This window comes from Ovis canadensis, chromosome 21, assembly GCF_042477335.2.
Source record: "Ovis canadensis isolate MfBH-ARS-UI-01 breed Bighorn chromosome 21, ARS-UI_OviCan_v2, whole genome shotgun sequence".
NCBI classification, from domain to species: domain Eukaryota; kingdom Metazoa; phylum Chordata; class Mammalia; order Artiodactyla; family Bovidae; genus Ovis; species Ovis canadensis.
Window position 1 is genome coordinate 45471029 of NC_091265.1, and position 25665 is coordinate 45496693.

Below are 25665 nucleotides of genomic sequence, written 5' to 3' on the forward strand. Positions count from 1 at the left end.
TTGCTCAAACTCATGTCCATGGAGTTGGTGATGCCATCCAACCATCTCATCCTCTGTCAGAAGCTAGTATATGTTGCTGGATGGTCTTGTTCATCCAGGCCCCAGGCAGTGACATAGAGACTGTGGGAGGTTTGATCCTTGCTCTACAGGACTCCACCCCAACAGGGGAGACAGTTTATTCAATTGCTGGTCCAATTCTACATGTCATGAGCTGACAGGCCAGCACTGATGAGAATTACCATCTTTGATCTCCAGGAATGCACAGTATCTTCCAGTAGGCAGACACCGCTGGCTCAAATACTATGTGCTCAGCTTTCTAGCAGGGACTCAGGAGAGACCAAAGACCACCCCAAGAACTAGTGAGGAGGCCGTCAGAGGGTTCTCCAGAACTCCTGGCAAGGGCTTTCCCTTTTGAGCTCGGGGGAACCTGAGGCATCTGAGCCCATCTCTGTGTCTCATTGGCCATGCAGGAGCCTAGTTCCCTGACTAGGGATGGAACCCATGCCTCCTGCATTGGAGGGCCGGAGTCTTAACTACTCGACCACCAGGGAAATCCCTGCATCTCTTGTGTTTTAGCAAGGTTCTATCTGGTTCACTGAGCCTACCTGTCTTCAGTCTGTGGTGCCTGCTGAAGATTTTAACCAAGAGACTCTTTGAGCTTGAAGCTAGTTGGGATACCCAAGAGATTCTACTTTCTGTTTCAACGTTGACTGTTTGTGTCACTTTGGGCAAGTCACTTAATCTTCTCTAGACCTCAGATTCTTCATCTGTAAAATGGGGAGAATTTGACAGAGGCCTTGTGAGCCTAAAAGAGAAGATAGCGGAGAAGCTTTGCATCTTTCAGAAGAAGGATGCCACAAGGATTTGGGCTGATGAGAAGACATCTTCTGTGGGAGAGGAAACATGAGTACCTTTGGCTAGACTTCCCCAGAAGGAAGACTGCAGGGAAGGAAACCCCGAGTGTTGGGATTGCAGAGGCCCTGGGAGCGTTTACGTTTGCTCTCCGGGCCTCCCCTGTGGTTCTGCCTCTGGGCCCACTGATGGTGTCTCCCCCACAGGTGAATGAGGCATCTGGGGACGAGGATGGGGAGGATGCTGTTGTGATCCTAGAGAAGACACCATTCCAGGTGGACCAGGTGGCCCAGCTCCTGAAGGGCAGTCCCGAGCTCCAGCTCCAGTTCTCCAATGATATCTACAGCACCTATCACCTGTTTCCTCCAAGGCAACTCAGTGGTAAGACGGGAGTGGAGGTGGCTGGCTGTGGGCAGAGTGCTGGTGGGGAAATAGGGGAACAATGACCACTCCACTACAGACTTACGTGTTCCAGTTTCAGTGGCCCCATGTGGAAGGATGAGGGGACGCTTGGCATTCTATGAAGACGTTTTTGGTTGTCAGAACTGGGGAGGTAGGGTGTTGCTGGTTCCTAGAGGATGGAGGCCAGAGATGCTGCTAAATAACCTACGAAGCACCGGATGGGCCCCCACAACAAAGAAATGGCAATGTTGTCAAGGCTGAGAAACCCAGCTCCAGCATGATGTGCTTTGGGGCGGGAGTGTGATTCATAGGAATAATGGTGATTATCCGTACTTCTTAAACCCTTTCTGTTGTACTGGCCACCGGTTTTAAGTATTCTACATGTCTCATTGTATTTAATCTTCAGGACAGCCCTGTTTTGGTAGGACTTTACAGAGGAGGAAACTGAGGTTTGGGAAGGTTAAGAAAGTTGTCCAAGATCACACAGCAAATAGGTAGCAGAAAAACTGAGATCTTTGATTGACCAAGGAGTTGCTTTCACCACTTGGCTATGGAATGAGCAGTGTGCCGGGTGCTGTAAGATCAGTTAGTTTCCGGAAGGAACTCACTGTCTAGGGTGGGGGGACAGGGAGTGTAATTGAGGAGGGACTTGAGAAGGGGAGGATTTTTTGGATTAAGAAGCAGAGATATTTGGTCATTTATGGTTGCCTGAAAGACAACCTTGTACTCAGTCCAAATGTGATGTGGGATCAGGCAGGCCTTTCCTGCAGAGGTTGGGGAGGCCAGCCTTTCTTCTTTTGGAGGAAATGGCCTGAGCTGTGTTATGGGCAGGCCAGTTGATGTGTACTGAGGTAGGATATCACTTTTGATCTTTTGTAGTTTTATTACACTTGAACTGAGGGGGAAAAAAAGCAGAGATTTGGGCTTTTTTTCTTTTAATGATTTCTTTTTTTGGCTGCCCTGGTTGACAAGTGGGAGATCTTAGTTCCCCAACCAGGGATTGAACCAGTGCCTCCTGAATTATAAACATGGATGCTTAACCACTGGATCATTAGGGAAGTCCCAGAGATTTGGTTTTGATCACAAGTATTAATACTTTTTAGTTTATTAAGAAGAACTGATTCATTCTAAAAGACCCTGACACTGGGAAAGATTGAAGGTAAAAGGAGAAGGGGGCGACAGAGGATGAGATGGTGAAATAGCATCACCAACTCAATGGATGTAAATTTGAGCAAATTCTGAGAGATGGTGGAGGATAGAGGAGCCTGACATGCTGCAGTCCACGGGGTCACAAAGAGTCTGGCACGACTTAGTGACTGAACAAGAAGAGGGAGAATATTCCATGCCAAAAGCTATACATGCTGTGAAGTCTTTTCCTTTCGATGATTAGACTCAGGAGGCAGCTTTGTGGAAAGCATGAGGGAGGCTGGTTGGCCTTGAAGGTTCCTTCCAGCCGGGAAATCCTGGGATATGCTTTGCAGCACAGGGCAGTCTTCTAATATCCTCTGTCTTTTTTTGCCCTCCAGCATTTAGGAACAGCTTGGCTTTACAGATATCCTGCCACAGTCTTTTGGATAGGCGTAGTCTTTTCTGTACCCCCAAGAAAGGGTGCTGTTGTTGTCCTTCAGAAATGTATGTGAACACTTGATGTGAGACAAGCAAACCTTTCATCAGTTCAGTTCAGTCGCTCAGTCGTGTCTGATTCTTTGCGACCCCATGAATCGTAGCACGCCAGGCCTCCCTGCTACTGCTGCTAAGTCGCTTCAGTCGTGTCCGACCCTGTGCGACCCCAGAGATGGCAGCCCACCAGACTCCACCATCCCTGGTATTCTCCAGGCAAGAACACTGGAGTGGGTTGCCATTTCCTTCTCCAGTCCTCCCTGTCCATTACCAACTCCCGGAGTTCACCCCAACTCAGGTGCATCGAGTCAGTGATGCCATCCAGCCATCTCATTCTCTGTTGTCCCCTTCTACTCCTGCCCCCAATCCCTCCCAGCATGAGGATCTTTTCCAATGAGTCAGGTCTTTGCATGAGGTGGCCAAAGTATTGGAGTTTCAGCCTCAGCATCAGTCCTTCCAATGAACACCCGGGACTGGTCCCCTTTAGGATACACTGGTTGGATCTCCTTGCCAAGGGACTCGCAAGAGTCTTCTCCAGCACCACAGTTCAAAAGCATTAATTCTTCGGTGCTCAGCTTTCTTCACAGTACAACTTTCACAGCCATGAATAACCACTGGAAAAACCATAGCCTTAACTAGACGGACCTTTGTTGGCAAAGTAATGTCTCTGCTTTTTAATATGCTATCTAGGTTGGTCATAACTTTACTTCCAAGGAGTAAGTGTCTTTTAATTTCATGGCTGCAGTCACCATCTGCAGTGATTTTGGAGCCCCCAAAAATAAAGTCTGACACTGTTTCCACTGTTTCCCTATCTATTTCCCATGAAATGATGGGACCAGATGCCATGATCTTCGTTTTCTGAATGTTGAGCTTTAAGCCAACTTTTTCACTCTCCTCTTTCACTTTCATCAAGAGGCTTTTTAGCTCCTCTTCACTTTCTGCCTTAGTTAGCACTTGTGAAATAGTAGCCGCTGTGACTCTTCTGACATGCCAGGCCCTGTCCTCGTGCTAGGCCTCCAGAGATGAGTGACATACCGTCTCTGCCCTCTGAGGCCCATATGAGGGAGGTGGCTCCCCACAAGTTACTTGAAAAGGGGGAAATAAACCTTCAGGGTGGGGTCACTTCCTGGATGTAGAGAACAGCGGTCCTTGTCAGTTGGAGCCATGTCAGCCTCATTTCCAGTCCCCAGCAACCAGGCCTACATCAACCGCTCAGTAAATGACCTCTGAAGAGTGGATCCCGCATGCCAGCCTACCCTCTTTTTCCCCTCTGGGGGCCAAGCATTCCATAGCCACCAGGGGGCAGCAAGGCCTCAGTGTTCCTGTGGCCCAGGCCTCTGGCCTTGGTCCTCAGGCTTCTTGGCCCCGCCTCTTGAATCCTAGTCACCAGCTTATTTCTGAGCTGGCCACCCTCATGATCTTTTCTGGTATTTCCCCATTCTTTGGCCAGTTTCTTCTGGTCTGAGGATTTGCTGTTTCCTCACTTATCTCTTCCAGGTTCTCAGCTGACCACAAGGGCCCACCATGGCGGCCCCCCTGACCCTGTTGTCCTAGGAGAGCACTGGGGGTTGGATTCCCACCCAGCTAAGCGCCCAGACTTCCCCATGATGGGGCCAGGGCCAGTACGTGCTGTGTCTGAGCTTTCCTGTGTAGTGCAGGGGTCAAGGGCTCAGGCACACCCAGGCTGGGATCCTGGCTTTGCTCTTTACCTCCACAAGGACCTGAGAGTGTCTGTATTCATCCAACAAATTGGGAAGTTGTTGGCCATGTGACATGAAGAGCTGACTTATTAGAAAAGACCCCGGTGCTGGGAAAGATTGAAGGCAAAAGGAGAAGGGAGTGAGGATGAGATGGTCAGATGGCATCACCAGCTCAACGGACCTGAATGTGAACAAACCCCGGGAGGCAGTGAAGGTCAGGGAAGCCTGGTGTGCTGCAGTCCACATGGTCACAAAGAGTCGGACACGACTCAGCGACTCAACGACAACTGTGTGCCTGGTGCCAGGTGTGCCCGCGAGGACCTCGGATAGTGTCTCCTTTGGGCTCATGCGGGGAATGCAGACAGCAGCAAGGAGACGCACGTCCACATGACCCAAGAACAGAAAAGGGGCTGCTCGGGCCACAGGCCAGGAACTCTGCGGACATGACCCCCGCGCTGGGGCCAGAGCGATGGAAAGGAACCAGCTGTGCAGAGAGCTGGTGAGGGGGCGGGGAGAATGTTCTGGGCTGAGGCTGCAGCACGTGGTCTGGGGGAGGAGAGGAAGGGAGAGGAGGCCGCTGTTTCAGGAGCCTGGTGGGTGGGTGCTGACCAAGGTGTGTGAACCCAGATGAGGCTGGGGAAGTTGCTGCAGTTGTTTTCTTGTTAAATTAGGTTAGCGCCTGAACCTACGTCAGGATAAGACAGGAAAGGGCATTGTAAAGTTTTTTAACCTCTACCCACAGTGAGAGGATATATTTTACATTTTGACGCAGCCCAGGGAAATAAATATACGTGAATTGAAGGGAAAGAAAAAGTTCACGAAACAATACCTTTACATTGTGTGACACGCGCTAGTATATTCATCTTCATTCCAGTCTTGTCTGTTTCCTTTTTTTATTTTAAATACTGGTCTTAACCTCCTAAGTTAATTTAATCACCACTATTGTGGTTTATGACTCACTGGGATAAGGCATATAAAGCCCTTAGCAGAGTGGCGTATGGTGTGTATTCACAAATGTTGTCATCTTTTTATTATTTTCTTACCTCTGAAATTACATGAGCCTTAAGTGGAGCAATGTATGTAACATATGGAGGAGTGCCTGGCTCTGACCATGGGTGTGTTTCCTTTGTTCCGCCGTGGCCACATGGCCAGTGTGAGGGCCGAGCGGGCCAGGTGGCTGGGTCCAGGCGGGTAGAGGCGGGGTCCCCTCCTGCTCTCGCTCTCACGCTCTCGACAGTCAATGGAGCCCTTTCATTGAGAGCTGCGTTTCCTTACCTGGGGAAGAAGGGGCAGACAGTAGGGAGAGGGGTGTGACTCAGAAATCCAGACTGCCTCAAAGAAGGCCATTGTTTTTCTGCTGTTAGAGCAGGGGCGGGGGATCTCAGGTTCAGGGCAAAAGGCTTCTGTGAGTGAATGAGGCTGGGCCACGGAGAGAGTGATCCTGGGAATCGCATCGTCTCGTGGCTGTAGGGAACTCCCAGAACTCTAGCCCGGGTGCTCAGTCGTGTCCAACTCTTTGCGACCCCATGGACTGTAGTTCGCCAGACTCCTCTGTCCATGGGATTTCCCAGGCAAGAATACTGGAGTGGGTTGCCATTTCCTCCTCCAGGGGATCTTCCTGACCCAGGGATTGAACCTGCGTCTCTTGCATCTCCTGTATTGATAGGCGGATTCTTTACGAATGGCTCTACCTGGGAAGTCCCAGGAACTCTTAGCTACTGGCCTGGTGTTCCTCCTGTGCCCTGTGCAGAGGCAAAACCCAGGCTCTGGAGAAGGAGCATGTTAAAAGGCCAACCACTCCTGGAAGAGTTTTCCTGGCAGCACAGAAGAAAACTAGAAACAGTCCAGATAGCAACTGACAATAGAGTCTGTAAGTAAATCCTGCATGGACTACTTCTCCATCCAGTGAACACTGAGGAGCTGCGGCTACGTGCACTCTTCCTGAAGGATGACTTCCCTGCACCACCCCCAACCCCACCCCACCTCCACCCCACCACAGCTCCCCCTGCCACCCAGGGGGCAAGACAGAAGGTATGAGTTGCAAGATTCCGATTAGATAAGGTTGAAAAACAAACAGAACTGAACAATACACTGCTTAGGAATGCACACACGCCTCGTGAAACTAGGAAGGTAAAAAAGAAATGATCAGCCCCTAATTCAACAAAATGATTATCCCTGTTGGGGGTGACGCAGAGTTCAGGTATTATTTGTTTCTAGGGCTGTGTGCTCCATAAGCGGATGTTCCTTTAGGTCTTTAAATGGAATATATTTTATATTTATGGACATATACATATAAAATATTTGTGTAGTTAGGGACTGAATAACTCTCAACATCCGTACATGTGAGAGTTGGACCACAAAGAAGGTTGAGCGCTGGAGAATTGATACTCTCGAATTGTGGTGCTGGAGGAGACTCTTGAGAGTCCCTTGGACAGCAAAGAGATCAAACCAGTCAATCCTAAAGGAAAGCAACCCTGAATATTCTTTGGAAGGACTGATGATGAAGCTGAAACTTTAGTTCTTTGGCCACCTGATGAAAAGAGTTGACTCACTGGAAAATCCTAATGCTGGGGAAGATTGAGGGCAAGAGGGGAAGGGGACGACAGAGGAAGAGATGGTTAGGTAGACTCAGTAGACATGAGTTTGAACAAACTCCAGGAGATAGTGAAGAACAGGGAAGCCTGGCGTGCTGTAGTCCATGGCGTTGCAGAGTTGAACACCACTTAGCGTGACTGAACAACAACATATGTGTGTGTGTGTGTATACATATATGTGAACATAAAATGTATGTATATGTGTATATACACATGTGTTAACGTGTGCTGTATATTTCCCAATTAAAAATGAAATGCTGGCAGGTCCTTAGAAGGACTGAGAATATACCCTGCTACATTATAGGCCTCTCCCCTCGCTCTCCAGTTTGGTTTCGAGTCACTCTTGCTGAAAGTGAAAGTGTTCGACTAAGGCCCCTTCCTCCCTCCGGGTTTGGGGCACCAGTAGACTTTCGGTTCTGCTCCCCTTCTTCTCCTGCGGACGAGGGAGCCCCGTGGTGTGCGGTGCCCACTTGGGGCCGATGCGAGCGGGCAGAGGGGGATCGCATGCGGTCCTCCTGCCAGGAGGACAGAGCTGGCCCCAGGCTCCGTGGCTCCACTCCAGCACAGACTGGCACTGGCCTGTCACCCATCCCTTCGGGTGTCCTTGGCAGCCCTCCCAGCCCAGCTGAGCCAAAGGACAAGCGCTATCTGAACAGTGACCAGCAGAGGAAGCCTGGCTAGACAGGCCTCATCAACACAAGAAATAGTCCAGACTCAAGGCCAGTGGGCGCCGCCAGGCCAGGTCACAGAATTGCTCTGAGACTCAGTTTCTCTGAATGAAAGTCCACATCAGGGGGCTTCTATGTCACAGGAGCTTGGAGAACCATCCTTTCTCAGCTTTGAATAGGACGCAGAGGAGATATTATTCATGTGGTCCTTAAAAGCGCCTTAGGGGTTCCCAGGTGGCGCTAGTGGTAAAAAACCTGCCTGCCAATGCAGGAGATGTAACAGATGTGGGTTTGATCCCTGGGAAGATCCCCTGGAGAAGAAAATGGCAACCCACTCCAGTACTCTTGCCTGAAGAATCCCATGGACAGAGGAGCCTGGAGGGCTGTAGTCCATGGGGTCACAAAGAGTCAGACACGACTGAAGCGACTTGGCACAGACGGTTGTTAAAGTAGCACAGATCATCAGAATTTCGAATTTCGAATGCAGAGTCTGGACGTACTAAATAAGAACGTCAGGAGTAGGCTGGGGCATTTAACAAAGTCCAGTCACATGGTCAAATGGTGCTGAGGCTTATCTGGACAGACAGGCTCTAATACCACTCTCTCCCACCCTGGTTCTGCCTTCCAGAAGTGACTACCATTAAGACAATTTCTGGGATTTAGTGCTTCTAGTGGTTTCTTCCAGACAGATGATTGAATAATATGCTTATGCAGCTTTTCCTTGATTTATCAGATTTTGACATTATTGGTTTCCCACAGTGGAAGATGGAAGCCTCCTTTATGTTTTCCTCACCCCATCTCCCTCCTCCCAGTTTTTGATATTTACATTATTATTTTCAAGCTGTCATTGTTTTTTAATTGCCTTTGGAATCCTAATGTATTGAAATCTTTAGTCCTTATTCCACATACTCTGGGCTTCCCTGGTAGCTCAGCTGGTAAAGAATCCTCCTGTAATGCAGGAGACCCCAGTTCGATTCCTGGGTTGGGAAGTTCCCCTGGAGAACAGATTGGCTGCCCACTCCAGTATTCTTGGGCTTCCCTGGTGGCTCAGCTGGTAAAGAGTTCGCCTCCAGTGTGGGAGACCTGGGTTTTATCCCTGGGTTGGGAAGATCCCCTGGAGAAGGGAAAGGCTACCCACTGCAGTATTCTGGCCTGGAGAATTCCATGGACTGTGTATAGTCCATGGGTCACAAAGAGTCAGACACAACTGAGCGACTTTCACTTCCACATACTCTAAATTCTGTCACTCTGTCAGGGGAAGTATTGAAATGCCTTTCCTTCCCTTCCCGGTGCTTCTGTCCGTCAGCTTCTCTGTCAGCCGTGCTTGTATTTTCCAGGCAGTCCCAAGACATGGAGGCAAACCACTACAACCATCCGGTTTTTAACTTTCAGTAGAGTATTCAGTTCGGCTTCCCTGGTGGCTCAGACAGTAAAGAACCTGCCTACACTGTGGGAGACCTGGGTTCGATCCGTGGATGGGGAAGATACCCTGGAGAAGGAAATGGCTACCCTCTCCAGCATTCTTCCGTGGAAAATCCCATGGATAGAGGAGCCTGGCGGGCTATAGTCCATGGGGGTCGCAAAGAGTCGGGCATGACTGAGTGACTAACACTTTCACTTTCATAGTGTTCATTTATGTGAGATTCGTGACACTTTATCATAAAACAGACTCTGTGTTAGATGGTAGTGCCCTGCTGTAGGCTAAGATAAGTGTTCTGAGCATGTGTGGGGTAAGCCTGACTGAGCACGATGCTCCAAAGGTTAGGTGTTGCAAATGCATTTTCAACTTACGATGGGTTTATCTGCATGTAACCCCATCGTAAGGTAAGGAGGATCTGTACTCTGTTTTTGAAAGTACCTAGTCATTTAATCTAATAATTTGTTGAATGGTATTTCCTTTTTTCTTTCTGGAAGTTTTGTTTCTGGAACGCTTTTTCCTGGCTTCAGTCTGGAGAGCTGGTTCTTGAGGCATGCCTCAGACTCGTAACAGACTTCCCTCCACAGCTTTCCTGGGTTAGAGCCACTGTCTGTCTTCTGGGCGCTGTGTCTTTTTCATTTTTGTTTTACTCTGGTTTAGCTGAAGTGCAGTCCTTGTTTACTTAAAGAAAAAGAATTTTTTTTTGAGTATAGCTGATTTACAATGTTATGTTAGTTTGAGGTATACGGCAAAGTGAAATCAGTTATACATATCCGTATCTCCACTCTTTTTCAGATTCTTTTCCCGTGTAGGTCATTACAGTGTGGAGTAGAGTTCCCTGTGCTATACAGCAGGTCCTCAGTAGTTATCTCTTTATATATAGTAGTGTGTATATGTCAGCCCCAGTCTTCCAATCTATCCCTCCCTTCCCTCACCCCCTGGTTTGTTTGTTCCCTACATCTGTGACTCTATTTCTGCTTTGTAGGTAAGTTCATTTGTGCGCTTTTTTAAGATTCCATATGTAACTGATATCACCTGTGACTTACTTCACTCAATACGGTAATTTCTAGGTCCACTCACGTTGCTGCAAATTATATTATTTTGTTCTTTTTTATAAAGTGCATTCCTCAGTACTTTCTCAGAAAGAACAAATGGGAGGAAAACTTTGAGTCTTTTGTTTTGCCCTCACTTGTAACTGATGACTCGACTGAGTACAGAATTTGAATTTATTTCCCCTGCAAACATCAGAGGCATTAATCTCTTGTCTCATGGCATCCATCGTTGCTAATAAGATACCCCATGGATTGTTGCCGCCAGGCTCCTCTCCGTGGGGTTCTCCAGGCAAGAATGATGGAGTGGGTTGCCATGCCCTCCTTCGGGGCATCTTTTCCACCTAGGGACCGAGCCCGTGTCTCCTGCATTGGCAGGTGGATTCTTTACCGCTGAGCCACCAGGGAAGCCCAGTAAGATATCCAACACCAGTTTAATTCTCATTTCTCTGTAGTGAGCTTCATTGTGTTGTTGCTGGATTTTTCTGTTTTGTTTTACTTTGTTAGTTTCCTTCTTTGGAAGCGTATGGGATGTCCTCTGGCTTTAGTGTACCGAGGTTTTGTAAGGCTGTGTTTCGGTGAGACTTTTTTTTTTTCCATTCACTCTGCTGGGTACTTTTGGACCCTTTCAGTTTAAAGTGCTATGTCAGCCTTTTACTCTGAACATTTTTTCCTGTTGTTTCTTTGATAATTTCCTTCTCTCCGTCTCCTTTATTTCCTCTTCCTTGAAATCCTGGTAGTGATTAGACATCCTAGATTGGTCCCATGTGCTGCTTCTGTCCTGCCCCTGTTCCCATCTGTGTCTTTCCTTTCTGGAGTCTTGTGGATGGTCTTAACATTGTCCTCCAGACCTCCTAGTAAAGGTTTTTATTTGGGAGCCTCATTTTTAATTTTTCTCCCTCTGGTCCTCTGATTATTTCATTTTCATACCATCTTGCTCTTGCTTCACAGAGGCCAAATTGGGTTGACATTCTCGGACACACTAATTAGAATTGTTTTAAAAATTATCTCCTGACCCTTAAATGATCCTGTTTCCTCTGGGATCTGGTTCTGGTTGTTTATTTTGGTCATTCTTTTTCATACGCCTGGCTTTCCCTTAGTGTCTGGTGAATGTTCAGTTATATATATATTTTTTTAAGTTTTAAGTTTTTTTCGGCCATGCAGTACAGCTTGTGGGATCTTAGTTCCCCCAGCAGGGATTGAACTTGGCCCTCAGCAGCAGAAGCGCAGAGTCCTATCCACTGGGCTGCCAAGAAAGTCCCTGAATGTTTGTTTGTGTTTAAACATGAAGAGTCAGGCTGATAGTCTAGCAAACTGAGTTAGGCCTGTCGCCATCATAGGTCTCTCTTGGATGGCGAGCTATGTGGACAGAGCAGGGCTTGCTGGCTGGCCTTGCCTGAGTGTGGAGGTACCAGCCTCCTCTGCAGCGTATATATACTCTTCTCGTCCACCGTAGCTCATGGACCACATCTGGCCTGCTTCCTTTTGTGAGGCCTGTAAGATAAGTGTGGTATTTACATTTTTAAAGGGTTAGTTTAGAAAAAAAAAAAAAAAGAAAACTAAGAAGAATGTGCCAAAGAGGCTGTATGTAACCAGCAGTGCCCCCTGAATTGACTGTCACACTTTGTACGGAGAGTTTATCTGTCCCTGCTCCAGTCAGTTCAATCTCTCAGCCGTGTCTGACTCTTTTCAACCCCATGGACTGCAACACGCCAGGCTTCCCTGTCCATCACCAACTCCCGGAGCTTGCTCAAACTCATGTCCAACGAGTCAGTGATGCTATCCAGCCATCTCATCCTCTGTCACCCCCTTCTCCTCCCACATTCAGTCTTTCCCAGCATCAGGGTCTTTTCCAATGATTCAGTTCTTCGCATCAGGTGGCCAAAGTATTGGAGCTTCAGTTTTAGCATCAGTCCTTCCAATGAATATTCAGGACTGATTTCCTTTAGGATGGACTGGTTGGATCTCCTTGCAGTCCAAGGGACTCTCAAGAGTCTTCTCCAACACCGCAGTTCAAAAGCATCAATTATTCATCTCTCGGCTTTCTTTATGGTCCAACTCTCACATCCATTCATGACTGGAAAAACCATAGCTTTGACTATATGGACCTTTGTCGCTAAAGTAGTATCTCTGCTTTTTAATATGCTGTCTAGGTTGGTCATAGCTTTTATTCCACAGAGTAAGCATCTTTTAATTTCATGCCTGCAGTCACCATCTGCAGTGATTTTGGAGCCCAAGAAAATAAAGTCTGTCACTGTTTCCATTGTTTCCCCATCTGTTTGCCATGAAGTGTTGGGACCAGATGCCATGATCTTAGTTTTTTGAATGTTGAGTTTTCAGCCAGCTTTTTCACTCTCCTCTTTCATTTTCATCAAGAGGCTCTTTAGTTTCTCTTTAATTTCTGCCGTACGGGTGGTATCATCTACATGTCTGAGGTTATTAATGTTTCTCCTGGCATCCTTGATTCCAGCTTGTGCTTCATCCAGCCAGGCATTTAGCATGATGTACTCTGCCTATAAGTTAAATAGGGGTAACAATATATACCTTAATGTATACCTTTCCCAATTTGGAACCAGTCCGTTTTTCATGTCTGGTTCTGAATGTTGCTTCTTGACCTGAATACAGGTTTCTCAGGAGGCAGGTAAGGTGGTCTGGTATTCCCATCTCTTTAAAAATGTTCCACATTCTTTAAGAATTACCCCTGCTCCAGTCTAAGGGTTAATATCTTTGGAGCACAATCCTCTGTTTTCCCCTGCATTAACTGCCCCCACAATGAAAGTAGGCAGTGGATGAAGCTAGTTGGTACAGCTCTTCTCTAGAGGGGCTCTTTATTATTTTTCTTTTTAAAGAAATATTCATTTACTTAGCTGGACCAGGTGTCTGCTGTGGCCGGTGGATCTTCATTGAGGCATATGGGATCCTTATTTGTGGTCTGTGGGATCTAATTCCCTGACCAGGGATGGAGCTCAGGTGCCCTTCCATTGGGAGCATGGAGTCTTAACCCATGGGCCCCCAGGGAAGTCCCTAGAGGGGCCTTTGGTTGGTCCTGGTGTCCAGCTCTGTTTCCTGTCCCGCCCCCTGTCCCTGTTTGTTCAGAGCCCACATCCTCTTCCTGGTTTGCGTGGGGAGGCTGGCGATGCGCTGCCTGTGGCCCTGATGGTGGTCCAGGCTACAGCTTCCTTCCCCGCGGTCTCATCCACTCACACCCTGCCTTCCACTTCCTAACCTTGGGGAACGAATTGCTCTCTTGTTTTCTGCTGCTTGCCCCTTCATGTTCCCTCTTACGGGTTTGTTCCTATTTGTATTTCATCACTGCATTGCAGTGGGTTTTTGAAACGTTCCGAGAATCACTATTAAATAGGAAATGGGGTTCTTCCTCATATGTGTCTGTGTGCCGGGTGAGGCTTAGGCCACAGAGACGTTACCCCATTGAGGCCACAGCCAGGTGGAGCTAGTGTTGGTGAGCTGAGACAGACACCTCATTTCTCCCGAACTCTCTTGCACACAGAGTGTCCTCAGTGCTCGTGCACAGTGGGCGGGGTGTTGGCTAGACATGGCCAGATCCGTAAGACTGTGAAACCTGGGTCCCTCTGACCTAGCATTTCTTGCTCTAGGAATCTGACTTAGACAGTCATTCATACATGTCAGAAGGAGTGGGCCAGGGTGTCCGTTGTAGCATTGTTTGTGATAGAAAAAATGAAAAGTAAGAGCAAAAACAACCTAAATGGCCCTGTGTGTATGAAGGGGTTAATAAGATGTGGTATGTGCATCTGATTGTTACAACGGAGAAAGATGATCTGCCTGGACTAACGAGGGAGGGTTCTGAGGTCACAGGTGACATAAAGGGTCGTCCCTCTTATGCTTAAAAAAACACCTTTATGTAGATATGTTCATATATATCTACATTCATTAAAAGTCTACATTTATTCTACATGAATATCTACATTCATCCATCAAAAGGCTGGAATAATGAGCAGCCACCTATTACTGGTGATTACCTCAAAGAAAAGGATGGGGGGCTAGACTTCTGAATCATTTGAGACTATAATCCTGTGATGTTCTGATAGAGATTGTTTAGGACGTTAACCTCATCCCCAGACAAACCAAACAGAAGCAGAGCAAAAGTTTAGCCTGGGGACGTCTCTGGTGGTCCAGTGGTTAAGACTCTGCACTTCCACTTCCCCACTTCCTGGTTGGCGAACAGAGATCCCACATGCTGCGTGGTATGGGCAAACAATAGTAAAAAGTATTTTTAAAAAGAAATCAACCCAGAAGATTAGGTGGAACTGGGGCCTCTGGCTGTGTCTTTGCTTCACAGCCTGAATGCTTGTCAGTTCATCAACAAGTGCTGTGTACTCCCAAATACACTCACTCCAAACTCTGGAGGCTCTTTATACCTGCCTACTTGGGACGTCCTTGGGAGATGCTGGTGAGGAGCAGGTGGTCATGGAGAGGTGCTGCTGGGATGGGGTGGACCGTGGAGAGGCAGCGCCTCCAACACTTGGAGTCAGGGGGGCAGGTGGGGTCAGCAGTGTGGACAGACCAGCAGAGTGGGCTCCTAACATTAGCTGGGCTTTGAAATGGGGCTGCTGCGTCTCTTTTTTGTTAAAAAACATTTTGTTTGGCTGCGCTGTGCCTTATTTGCAGCATATGGGATCGAGTCCCCTGACCAGGGATTGAACTGAGGACCTCCACTCCTCATCCCCCTGCTGCATTGGGAGCACGGAATCTTAGCCTCTGGGCACCGGGAAGCCCAGAAAGGGGCTTCTTTAAAAAAAAAAAAATTATTTATTTATTTGCCTGCACCAGGTCTTGATTGCAGCATGCAGGATCTTTCGTGGCAGCTTGCAAACTCTTGGTTGCAGCATGTGGGATCTAATTCCCTGACCAGGGATTGAACCTGAGCCTCCTGCATTGGGAGCACAGAGTCTGAGCTCCTGGACACCTGGCAAGTCCTGAAAGGGGACTTCTTTAATGGAGCTGGGGAAAGGTGAGCGAGCCCACAGGAGTCTCTCTTTGTCAGTAGGGGCCACCGAAAGATGGCAGAGTTCTGCTTCTCTCCCTGGGTGCTTCAGGGCTTCCGACACCAGCGAGCCAGGGACCCCTCTAGGGCCTGGAGGGATAGTGGGATCAGAGCAGGCAGAAGCTTCAAGATGGGAAGCCTCTACCACCCGAGTGGAGTCCTTGACCCAGAATGGGCTCTGCCTTCCTCTCAGCTGTCTGACTGGCCTGCACTCATCCCCTCTGCCAGCTCCGCTCCAAGAGCCCATGAGTGCAACCTCCTGTGTGCCCCCGTCTCCTGCCTCCACGGGTTGGAGCAGAAGCCTCTGTTCAGTTCTCTGTTTAGGCTTATGGCTTCCATGAGGCTGGGAAAAACCGCTGTGTTCAGAGCCTGTTTAGAAGCAAGCAGAGCCTGAGCGCCTGAAATGTGGCCACCACCACGAGGCCTGTGTGTTCTTGTTCCCTCTCTCTCTCTCTCAGAGAGGGCAGGGTGCCAAGACTCTGTGGCCGTCTCAAGACTCGAGTCAGCAGAAAGTCTGCTCTCTCAGGGCCAGTGGGCGAGAGTGGATTACCCACAGGATGGCTGTTCCACTTCAGCCTGGGCAGCCCGGTTCTAATCCATGCTTCTCTGTGCGTGATGGCCTGGAGTTCTGGTAGCCCTGACTCCCAGGAAGGCCTGTGCCCATGGCCTTCTCCTCCCTTCTCGCCGGCACTCAGGCTGCCCTGAGGCTTGGCACCTTTGCGCCTCTCAGAGGGAAGCCAGGTGATGCCTTTAGACAGGAAGTCGAAATTGAGGCCGTATTTTGGGACTCCTGAATAGTCAGTCTAACAGCTCTTGTAGTCTAGTCTGCTGGACCGCAGCACAGTTTCTTCCTGCCTGTTGGGGAGGGGGTCTCACAGCTCTAAGACCAGGACTGCCAAAGTTCCGTTGTCTCATTAGATAGCAGGTCTCTCCCTTCTGTTCAGGGGGACCTTTGTGGAGTACCATCCTGCTGCAGCCACCCCATCCCTGAAGGATGTAATCCCTGGGGCTGCATCCAGAGTCAGAGTTTGTGGCCTGGACCTGCGAGTCTCATCAGGCCCCCCTCACGACCCTCCCAGGCCTGGGAGGACCGAGGAGGGGCGAGAAGGAAGCTGCCAGAGCCAGGATCTTGCTACCATCAGCATCTGCGTCTTCCTCCGTCTCTTGTGCTTTTCGCTGAGACGGATAATAAGCAGTCTGGAGGTTTGCTGTGGGGTGGTTGGAGCTTCCAGTTAGATCCCAACCACACCCTTCGGCGCTGTTTATCCTTGATCCTGATGGAGGTCTTTTCAGGCTTCACTTGAGTACTTCCAGCACCCCCCAGCGGGGGACAGTGCACACCCTGCCCAGGCCTCCTCTGCGGCCTCCAGCCAGCTCTCTGCTCATCATGATGCCAGGGCTAAGGAACGTGTCGTCCAGCCGGGGGAGGTCCCCAAGAGGAGGAACGAAAATGGCAGGTCCTGCGAGACCCCCTTGTCGGCCCTCTCCTGGGGTCCTCCAGCGGTGGGCCCTGCTGGCCCAGGCCGCAGCCCATCGCCCGTGAGGCTCTGCATGGCTTCTGTGCAGGGAGGGGCAGGGTAGGCTTCACACCCCTCTCACGCTTCGCTCTTGCCTCTGCCCTGCTCCCTTGGGCCTGCACATCTGGGTCAAATAAGTTGAAACCGGCCCACAATAATGAAGGGGGAGCCGAAGCCACAGGCCTGGCCGTAGCAGTGACCTCATAGTGGAGAAGCCAGCAGCCGTGCTGGAGAGCAGGCTTGTCTGAACATGTGTGTGGGAAGGCGGGCAGACTGTCTGTGGTCTGCATTTTCATGTTTCATGTGCAGCAGCATTTTCCTGGGGATTTGGCTAAGCCCGCTCTGGCAGAGAGCAAGAAAGACAGCTGCGCTCTCCTTCCCAGAGCCCCGCCTGCCTCCCATCTCCGAAAGCAACTGGGCCTTCATGTCTGGGCGGGGTGGCAGGGCTGGCTTCAGTTATCAGAGAAGGGCATTCAGGAGACCCTCCCCAAGGTGTGCCAGCCATGGGCATGCCGGCCTGCTCCTCAGGCTGCGGAGAGAGGGAGCGGGTGTGGAAGGGCTGGCTGCTGTCACCTGGGGTGCGTTGCTATGACCCTTCCCACTGCCGCAGCGTCCCTGCAGAGAAAGAACGGCTGCCCTGAGTCCTACAAGGGCTGCGACCACCCCATCCCAGGCCTCCTTCCCCACTGTCCAGCGCTGTGAGACTGGGAGGGTGCCCGGGCACTTGGGTACCACCCCTGGAAGTTGAATGAGTCAGGGATCCCTGTTGTGAGGGGGGTCATCCTCACCCATCCATGCTCCCCTCCGGAGCCCATTCCAGCCCCGCCTCTGGCTGCACACCCTGTCGGTGCTGCTCCTCAGACAGCCCCCCCACGCCGGAGGGGAGCGTGCCCCCACTTCCTGCCCTCTTGGGGGCACTGTGGCCAGCAGCCCGTGGTCGGCCTCTGCGCCCACCGACGTCCTCCCAGACCTCCCAGTCCGCAGCTCCCGTTGCTCTGGCTCCTCGCTGAGCTCTTCGGTTTTGCTGACAGCTGTTCCTGTGTCTCTGGGAGGGGCTGGAACGAATCATGTTTCTCCAGTCTGACAGGGCTGCTTTTTGGGGAAAGTGGCGGCACCACAGCTTTCTCAGGAAAGGGCCTGAAAGGGGCTGGCCCTGCGGCAGGGAAAGCCATGTTGCACAGAGGAGTCAGACCGCTTGGGTTCAGGTCTCAGCTCCACCCCTTGCCGGCTGTGTGGCCTTGGGTAACTTGCTTAACCCCTCTGGGCTTCAGTTTTCAGGAGCAGCTTATTTTTCTGTTCTTAATAAATGTGTTATAAAGTGATCCATAGTTGTTTTAGAAAATGGAACGTGAAAGTTGCTCAGTTATGTCCAACACTTTGCAACCCCATGGACTGTAGCCTGCCAGGCTGCTCTGTCAGTGAGTACCCTGAAAAACTAATTTTAAAATTTACAGTTACATTCAACTCGACCGCCCAGAGATAGGTCACATCTTAGAACCTGTCCTGACTTTTTTGGACTGTTCTCTGTGTGCACTTCTGTGCATGTAGTGGTCCGTGCACACACGCTTGTAACAGTAACTTGGCACAGTATATATTCTGCTGTGTAGACCGTGTCACAGTTTGTGTCGGCTCTGTTTCTGGCACGGTACACCCAGTGCACAGAACAGCGTTTCTGCTCTCAGGGAGCTGAGGTGCATGCAGCTGCAGGAGGGGGAACATAAAGAACAGATAAATAGGCCAAGTGGCAGTAAATGGCCAAGAAGAAAAAATAAAATATGAGGAGGGAGACAGGACAGGGACGTGGGCTTCCAGTTAAAAGCAGGCAGTTTAGGTACCCAGCTGCTTCCTTTAAAACCCTCACTCAAAATGGTTTCAAACGAATTGCCTTTAAATAAAATTAACCCATAAAGACTTGAGGGAGAGGAGACAAACCGAGGAAAGCGAATGGAGGAGGAGGAACTGGCGTGGCAGGTTGGAGAGGGGAAACCTGAGCCGGCCAAGGGGAATGCGAGCCACGGCCCCCGACATTCCCGACTGGTCATCGCTGGAGAGGTTAAAACAGAGGGTCTAGAGGTTTTTGGTGTCAGTGGGTTTTTGGGGTTGTGGCATGGAAATGTGGAAGGTTAAGTAGCAGTCCGCAGATTCGGTGAGCCCTGAGAGGAACCCTGCCCGCCCTCCGTCTGCCTACCTGCTTCTCTTCCTCCTCATTCAGTGCTGTCTGCCAGGTCCCTACCTCCATGTGTGAAATTGGAAGAATCTTCTGGGGAATCTGAGCAGCTCAAGAGAAAAGGCTTCAGCTCTCAGGGGCTCCAGCACGTGCAAAGGAATAGCCTGATGGTCATGAAGCTGTCCTGTGTCATCAAGCTTCCCTCCAGCATCTTCACACTCTAAAATATGAGCAAGCAGACAGGCCGGTTGGCCAGACGTTTGAGTAATGCCTCAGCTGAAAAAGAAGAGGCAAGGAAAAGGAAGCAAGGACAAGAAAGAGACTTGGAGGAGATAGAAGCTATTCAGGGAGAAGAAATTTTCAAAGATATCATTAATCTCAGAGAGAAATTATAAAAGCAAAGAAAGCAGAAGATTAGACAAGGTTAAACTCGATGTCAAGGTAGGAAACTTTATTTAAGTGTAGCTCATTATGTTTCCACATAGCCCAGGCCTGAGTCACGAAGTCTTCCAGACACGGAGATTAAAACATCATGGCAGGGGAAAAAAAAGCAGAAGAACAAAATACTACCAAAAAGGAAGTTTTAAAATGCTCTTAGAAATTAAAAATATGGCGGAAATGAAAACAGAAGATGAAGGACACTTTCTGAACAGTAGAGCAGGAGGATGTAGAGCTGGAAAACGGGAGAGAAGGGAAAACTACAAGATGAGTCAAAGAAGTTAAATACCTAAATAGTGTTCCAGAAAGATAGGGCTTGAGAAAATGGGGAAGAAAATGATCGAAGAAATGGGTCCCAGATATGTATACCTATGGCTGATCCATGCTGATGTATGGCAGAAACTAATCACAATATTGTCAGTTAATTATCTTCCAACTAAAAATAAAATTAAAAAAAGAAATGAGTTCCAGAACTGAAGAACATGATTTTTGAGATTGAAAAGGCCTGACACCTAACCCAGCTTGATGGATGGAAATAAACCTGCTTTACCACCTATCAGTACAATCAGGACACAGGGGACAGAGAGGGGAAAAAACAGGTCAGTACAGAGGCTTGGGATCAGAGTACCTCAGACTTCTTAATAGCAGCAGTACAATCTGGAAGGTTGCAGAGACTGCTTTCAGACTTGGAGGGTCATTGCTGTCCTAGAATTCTTTAGCTAAGCTCTTTGTTGAGCATGACAGTAGAATAAAGACCTTCTCAGATGTTCCAGGCCTCTCAGTGTGTCTTCCTGGTGCCATATCGCTGGACACATCTTGAGTGTGTACTTTAGTTCTCGTTGTGTGGTCCCCAGACCAGTGGTAGCGTCTTCTGGGCACTTGTTAGACATGCTGGGCTTCCCTGGTGGCTCAGTGGTAACAAACCCGCCTGCCAGTGCAGGAGACGCAGGTTCGATCCCTGGTCCGGGAAGATCCCCCATGCCTGTGTGCTGCAGCTCCTGAAGCTGTGCTCTAGAGCCTGGGAGCCTCAACTACTGAGCCCACGTGTTGCAACTACTGAAGCCTGTGGTCATTTGCCACAACTAGAGAAAAGCCACACAGCAACAAAGACCAAGCACAGCCAAACATAAATATAAAATTAAAAAAAGAAATGCCCCACCCCAGGCGTCCTGATACGCGCTCAAGCTTGAGAAGCACTGCTTCAGCAACATGAGGACAAGCATGTGAAAGAGGAAGATAGTGGATCCGGGAAACAAGGTGCCCAGCAGTGCTCGGAGCTCCCAGGCCACAGCTCTGCATGGGGCACCTGCAGGCTCGGGTCACGGGCTCCGTGAACACACCGTTGTTTTCGTGTCTGATGAATTTTAACATCCAGAGGAGACATTCATAAAAAGGGAAGTGCTTGTGGGGATAAAACTTGTGTGACGAGTTTATAGAAAAGTAAGCAAGTAACTGTTGACGCTGTATACCAGAAGTTGTGCTGAAAGGACGAATACTCACGGTGTATTCTTCAGCAGTGGACAGCATTCACATCATCAGCATGGTGTTGACAGTGCTGAGTACTGATTCATCCAGAACTGTGACCTGATTGTGTTGTGAAAATCGGGTAGAGAAGAACATGTGTGCTCATGTACATGTGCAGACACACTCTTTTTGTAGAGAGCCGGTTGTTGTTGTTCAGTTGCTGAGTTATGTCCAACTCTGACCCTGTGGACTGTAGCACACCAGGCTCCTCTGTCCTCCACCATCTCCTGGAGTTTGCTCTGACTCATGTCCATTGAGTCAGTGATGCTAGCTAACCATCTCATCCTCTGTCGTCCCCTTCCCCTTCCCTCAGTCTTTCCCAGCATCAGGGTCTTTTCCAACGAGTTGGCTCTTCCCATCAGGTGGCCAAAGTATTGGAGCTTCATCTTCAGCATCAGTTCTTCTACTGAATATTCAGGACTGATTTCCTTTAGGATTGACTGAGAGCGGGTTTAAAAAAAAAGAAAAAGCTAAATCCTTATCTTCCCTAATGGGACGTTAATTAATAAAACTGAAAAATCAAAGTGAAATAAGATATAAAAATATTTGTAATTTGGAACTGTGGAAGTATGAGATCAAAGAAACAGCCGGAAGAGTTGACATTGGTGTGCTCGGGAAGAAGCAAAAGACGTTTGAAAACAAGCTTTGTTTGACTTTTTTATGTGCAAGATACACCTTAAAACTGAAAATAAAACCAAAGTTTGAAAAAGCATGATGGGAAGGGAGGCTCTGTCAAGGAAACTCTCTTAATAAACTGTGGTCATTTTTGAGAAATGGGTTTTAGAGTTTTTTTTGTTTGTTTTTGTTTTTTAAGAATGTCAGCAGGAGGGCAGGGTCAGGAGATTCCTTGTTGCTTCTCTAGCCACTGGGAGATGCTTCTGGGCTGGGAGGTACCAGGAACTTCTTATCTTGGGCAGGGGGCCCCTTAAGTCATTTTGCTGAATGGGGTTGGCAGAGAGGGTGCCAGGCAGTTGGTGAAGCACCATCTGCTGACCTGCGGGGGCCAGCATGTGGTGCCAAGGCCAAAGCCCAGCCCTGGCCTCAGCTTTCCTGTGAGCGGCCTGGGCACCAGAGTGAGACCCGCCTCACACTGGCTGTGGGGAGTGATTGGGTTCATGTGCACACAGGGCTCAGAACAGTAGCTGGCACTTCTGCTGGCTGTGAGCGCCCAGAGAGTAGAGGGTTGCCCACACCTTTTTATTTATATTTTGAAAAAAATTTTCAACTTTACAGAAGCATTATAGAAATAGTACAAAGGAAAGGAAAGTGAAATTTCTCAGTCATGTCCGACTCTTTGTGACCCCATGGACTGTAGCCTACCAGGCTCCTCTGTCCATGGGATTTTCCAGGCAATAGTACTGGAGTGGATTGCCGTTTCCTTCTCCAGGGGATCTTCCCAACCCAGGGATCGAACCCGGGTCTCCCGCATTGTAGACAGACGCTTTCCTGTCTGAGCCACCAGGGAAGAAATAGTACGAAGAATTCCCTTAATAAAAGCTCTTCAGGGGACTTCCCTGGTGGTCCAGTGATTAAGAATCTGCCTTCCAATGCAGGGGACTCAGCTTCGATACCCTGATTGGGGAACTAAGATCCCACATGCTGCAGGGCAACTAAGCCCACGCGTTGCAACTAGAAAGGAAGACCCAGTGAAGCAAAAAAAAAAAAGCCTTTTTTTAAAAAATCACCATTTGATAACGTGGCCACATTTACTTTTTCTCTCTCCATGTACACATACAATAATATCTTGTCATCTTTACCTCTGTTATTGAAAAGTAAGATGCAGACATGGTAACCCCTCATCACTAAGCATGTCAGTGTGTGTCTCCCAGGAATCAGAGTAAAATGGTCAATCTGGGGAACTTTCACATTTATACGAAACCATTGCATGATGTGGAGACCATTATTAATCTTACTGTTGTTTCAACGCCATTTTCAAGCAGGAAACTTCCCCTGCCCCATCCTCCGCAGTCCATGATCCAATCCAGTCTCCAGTGTCCTTTAATCTGGAGCAGTTCCTCAGCCCTAACTTTGACACCGTGGAGGAGCTGGGAAGCCACTTGTCTTGTCGGGTGTCCCTGGGTTTGGGAGGTGATGTCATCTTGCAATGGGATACAGGTTACTTTGGCAGGCGCCCCATAGCACTGGCTTCCCAAGTGACCTCAGTGGTAAAGAATCTGCTTGCCAGTGTAGGAGACTTGGGTTTGATCTCTGGGTCAGAAAGATCCCCTGGGGGAGGAAATGGCAACCCATTCCAGTATTCTTGCCTGGAAAATTCTACAGACAGAGAAGCCTGGTGGGCTGCAGTCCATGGGGTCACAAAGAGTCAGACATGACTGAGCAGCTGAGCACGCACCTCGGCACAGCCCAGGAGGTCTGTGTGGTCAGTTCATCTCCCAGGGATGATGCTCTGGCCACTTTGTGTCCCCGTCTGCAATTAATGAGTAATCTCAGGGGAGCTGTTTTTGAGGCTCTGGGTCGATATCCTGTCCCCCTACATATTTTCATCCGATTGTTTGAGTGTTTATCAGGCCTTGACTCTTGACCAGATTCCTCATGAAGCTCAGTTGCAGGTCATTTGGATAAGCACCAGAGCTTGCTTCTGGCTGCCAGTAAGAAACTTAGCATTGGGAAATATATTGACTTTTTTTCCCCCCCAGCGAGATATTATTCCATTTGGGATAAGAAGTGCACTTCCTGGGTTTAAAGTCTAAAAAGGTCAGATTCCAAAAAATAAGAAGGTCAGATTCATTCTTTTGTTTGTTTGGTATTTGCTGAGTGCCTAGTGTATACTTGGCACTCTTCCGGGTGCCGGGGATAATGCAGTAAAACAGGTAGACAGACATCCTTCGGGGGGATCAGACAGGAAACCTGTCCTCCGTAGTCAGATCATGCAGGGCAAACCCCAGGGTGTGGTGAGGTCAGGGGTGCCTTGCTTGGACGGAGACCTGAGCGGGTGAAGCAGGGGAACAGGTTCGAGGCCTGGAGATGAGAATCAGTGCGGTTGTGAGGAAATCGCTAGGAGGTCACTAGGGCTGGAGCTGAGACGGCCTGGGGAAGGATGGTCAGCGGGGTTGCAGGGAAGCCTGGACAAGACTGGGGGGCAGCGTCCATCTGGATGCCGGCAGCGAGGGTCTGACTAAGACCCGGCTGGGAGTGATGACTCTTTGGGGCTCAGAGCGCAGCAGGGCGGGTCTCCTCTGGGCAGAAAGGGAGCAGTTGACGGGGCCTTTTCATTCTTCCCTGCTGCTCAGGAGAGGACAGGAGGGGCCGGCCTGGCGAGGGCCCGTCTCCCCCCATTCCCAGCAGCTCGGACAGTCTCTGACAAGCCTTGGTAGGCGGGCACGCCTGCAGGCCCTGTGGCTTTCCGGCCTGGAATGGCCGGGGAGTCCTGGGCTGGGAGCCCAAGGCAGTGCGTGCGTTGCCAGTGGGGCATGGCTCTTCTCCAGGTCGTCCCTGCCCATCTCCCCATGGGAGGGAGCACCAGGGCTCACAGCCTTGGTCCCCACGCCCCACCCAGGCGACCCAGGGGAGGAAGCTGAGGACATTCGAGGAGGACTTTTCCATGGGGGTGCAGGTGGGATTGCTATTCTAGAGACTTCCCACCCTCTGCTCTTTGGCCTCTCAGGTGCCCGAGGTTACACAGTCAGGATTTGAACCCGGCTGATGGGTGTCACAATCTGGCCCTTCTCCACCAGGCTACACTGCAAGGGGCCAAGGCGGTGACATCCCATCTATTTCAAGCAGTCCCCTGCCTCCTGAGATCTTGTTTATGCTTGATCTTTGACCTCAGGCCTGTGACCCCGGGGCTATTAGAGGGTGGTGGGCGTGAGAAAGGCCCCGAGGGTTGTGAAGAGGCCTCCGTGCCTCCCTTTCGGGGTCAGATCAGAGATTCCCAGGAAGTGGGGTGACATTTACTTATCGCCTCCAGTGGTTCTGAGGAAACACCTTAATGTTTACAGCCACACTGTAGGCTCGGTTTTATGACCATCCTTAACAGATGAGGAAGCTGAGACTCCGGGTTAGTGACACAACCAAGGTGGCGCAGCTGGGAAGGGGAGCCGTGTGTCAGCCCTTGGGCCTGCCACATCTGATGGGCCAGCGCCTTTGGGCCTTCTGGCGGTCACGTGCTTGACATGGCGCCTCTGGACTCTCACCCTGGGCTGGGCTGCCGCACAGCCATGCTGGGGCAGGGGCAGAAAGAGCACGGACCTCAGGGCAGGAAGACCGTGGCTCCAGCCCTCCTCTGCCCTGCCGCCCCAACCCCGTCCTGTAGCGTGGTGTTGGGTACGTCTGGAGTCCCTGTGACCTTGTCCCTTAGCTGTGGAATGAGCATCACCTGCATCCTGACCAGACGCGCATGTGTGGGTTGTGGTTCTCAGCTGGGTCTCGAGGTGCGTAGGCGAGCCTGAGAATCTCCTGGAGTGCACAGTGCCCGCGCTGGGCGGCCCCCTCTCAGGGGCCCCTCCAGGGAAACACATCCGAATCTGGCGTCTGGGAGGATGCCGGTCTTTTGAGAAACATCCCAACTGATTTTTAAGACACAGTTTCCTTTCCTGGCTTTTAGGATCTGCGTTCAAGCTGTTGCGGCAGATGTTGAGAGAAATAGGGAAAAGGACTTAACCAAAACCAGGTGCTGCTGGACAAGGACCCTAGCCTGGAGTCTCTTTAGGAAAACCACCAGGTTTCCTTGCGAT

The 25665-nt window shown here is 49.8% G+C and overlaps 1 protein-coding gene across 1 annotated transcript in view; it reads left to right on the top strand.

Annotated features, from left to right (window-relative positions):
- DCPS (decapping enzyme, scavenger) overlaps positions 1–25665 on the top strand; it is a 43234-nt gene that overhangs the window by 2600 nt on the left and 14969 nt on the right. Inside the window, exon 2 of the mRNA XM_069565450.1 lies at positions 1059–1233. Coding sequence (XP_069421551.1) covers positions 1059–1233 — 175 coding nt within the window. The remainder of the gene's footprint in view (positions 1–1058; positions 1234–25665) is intronic.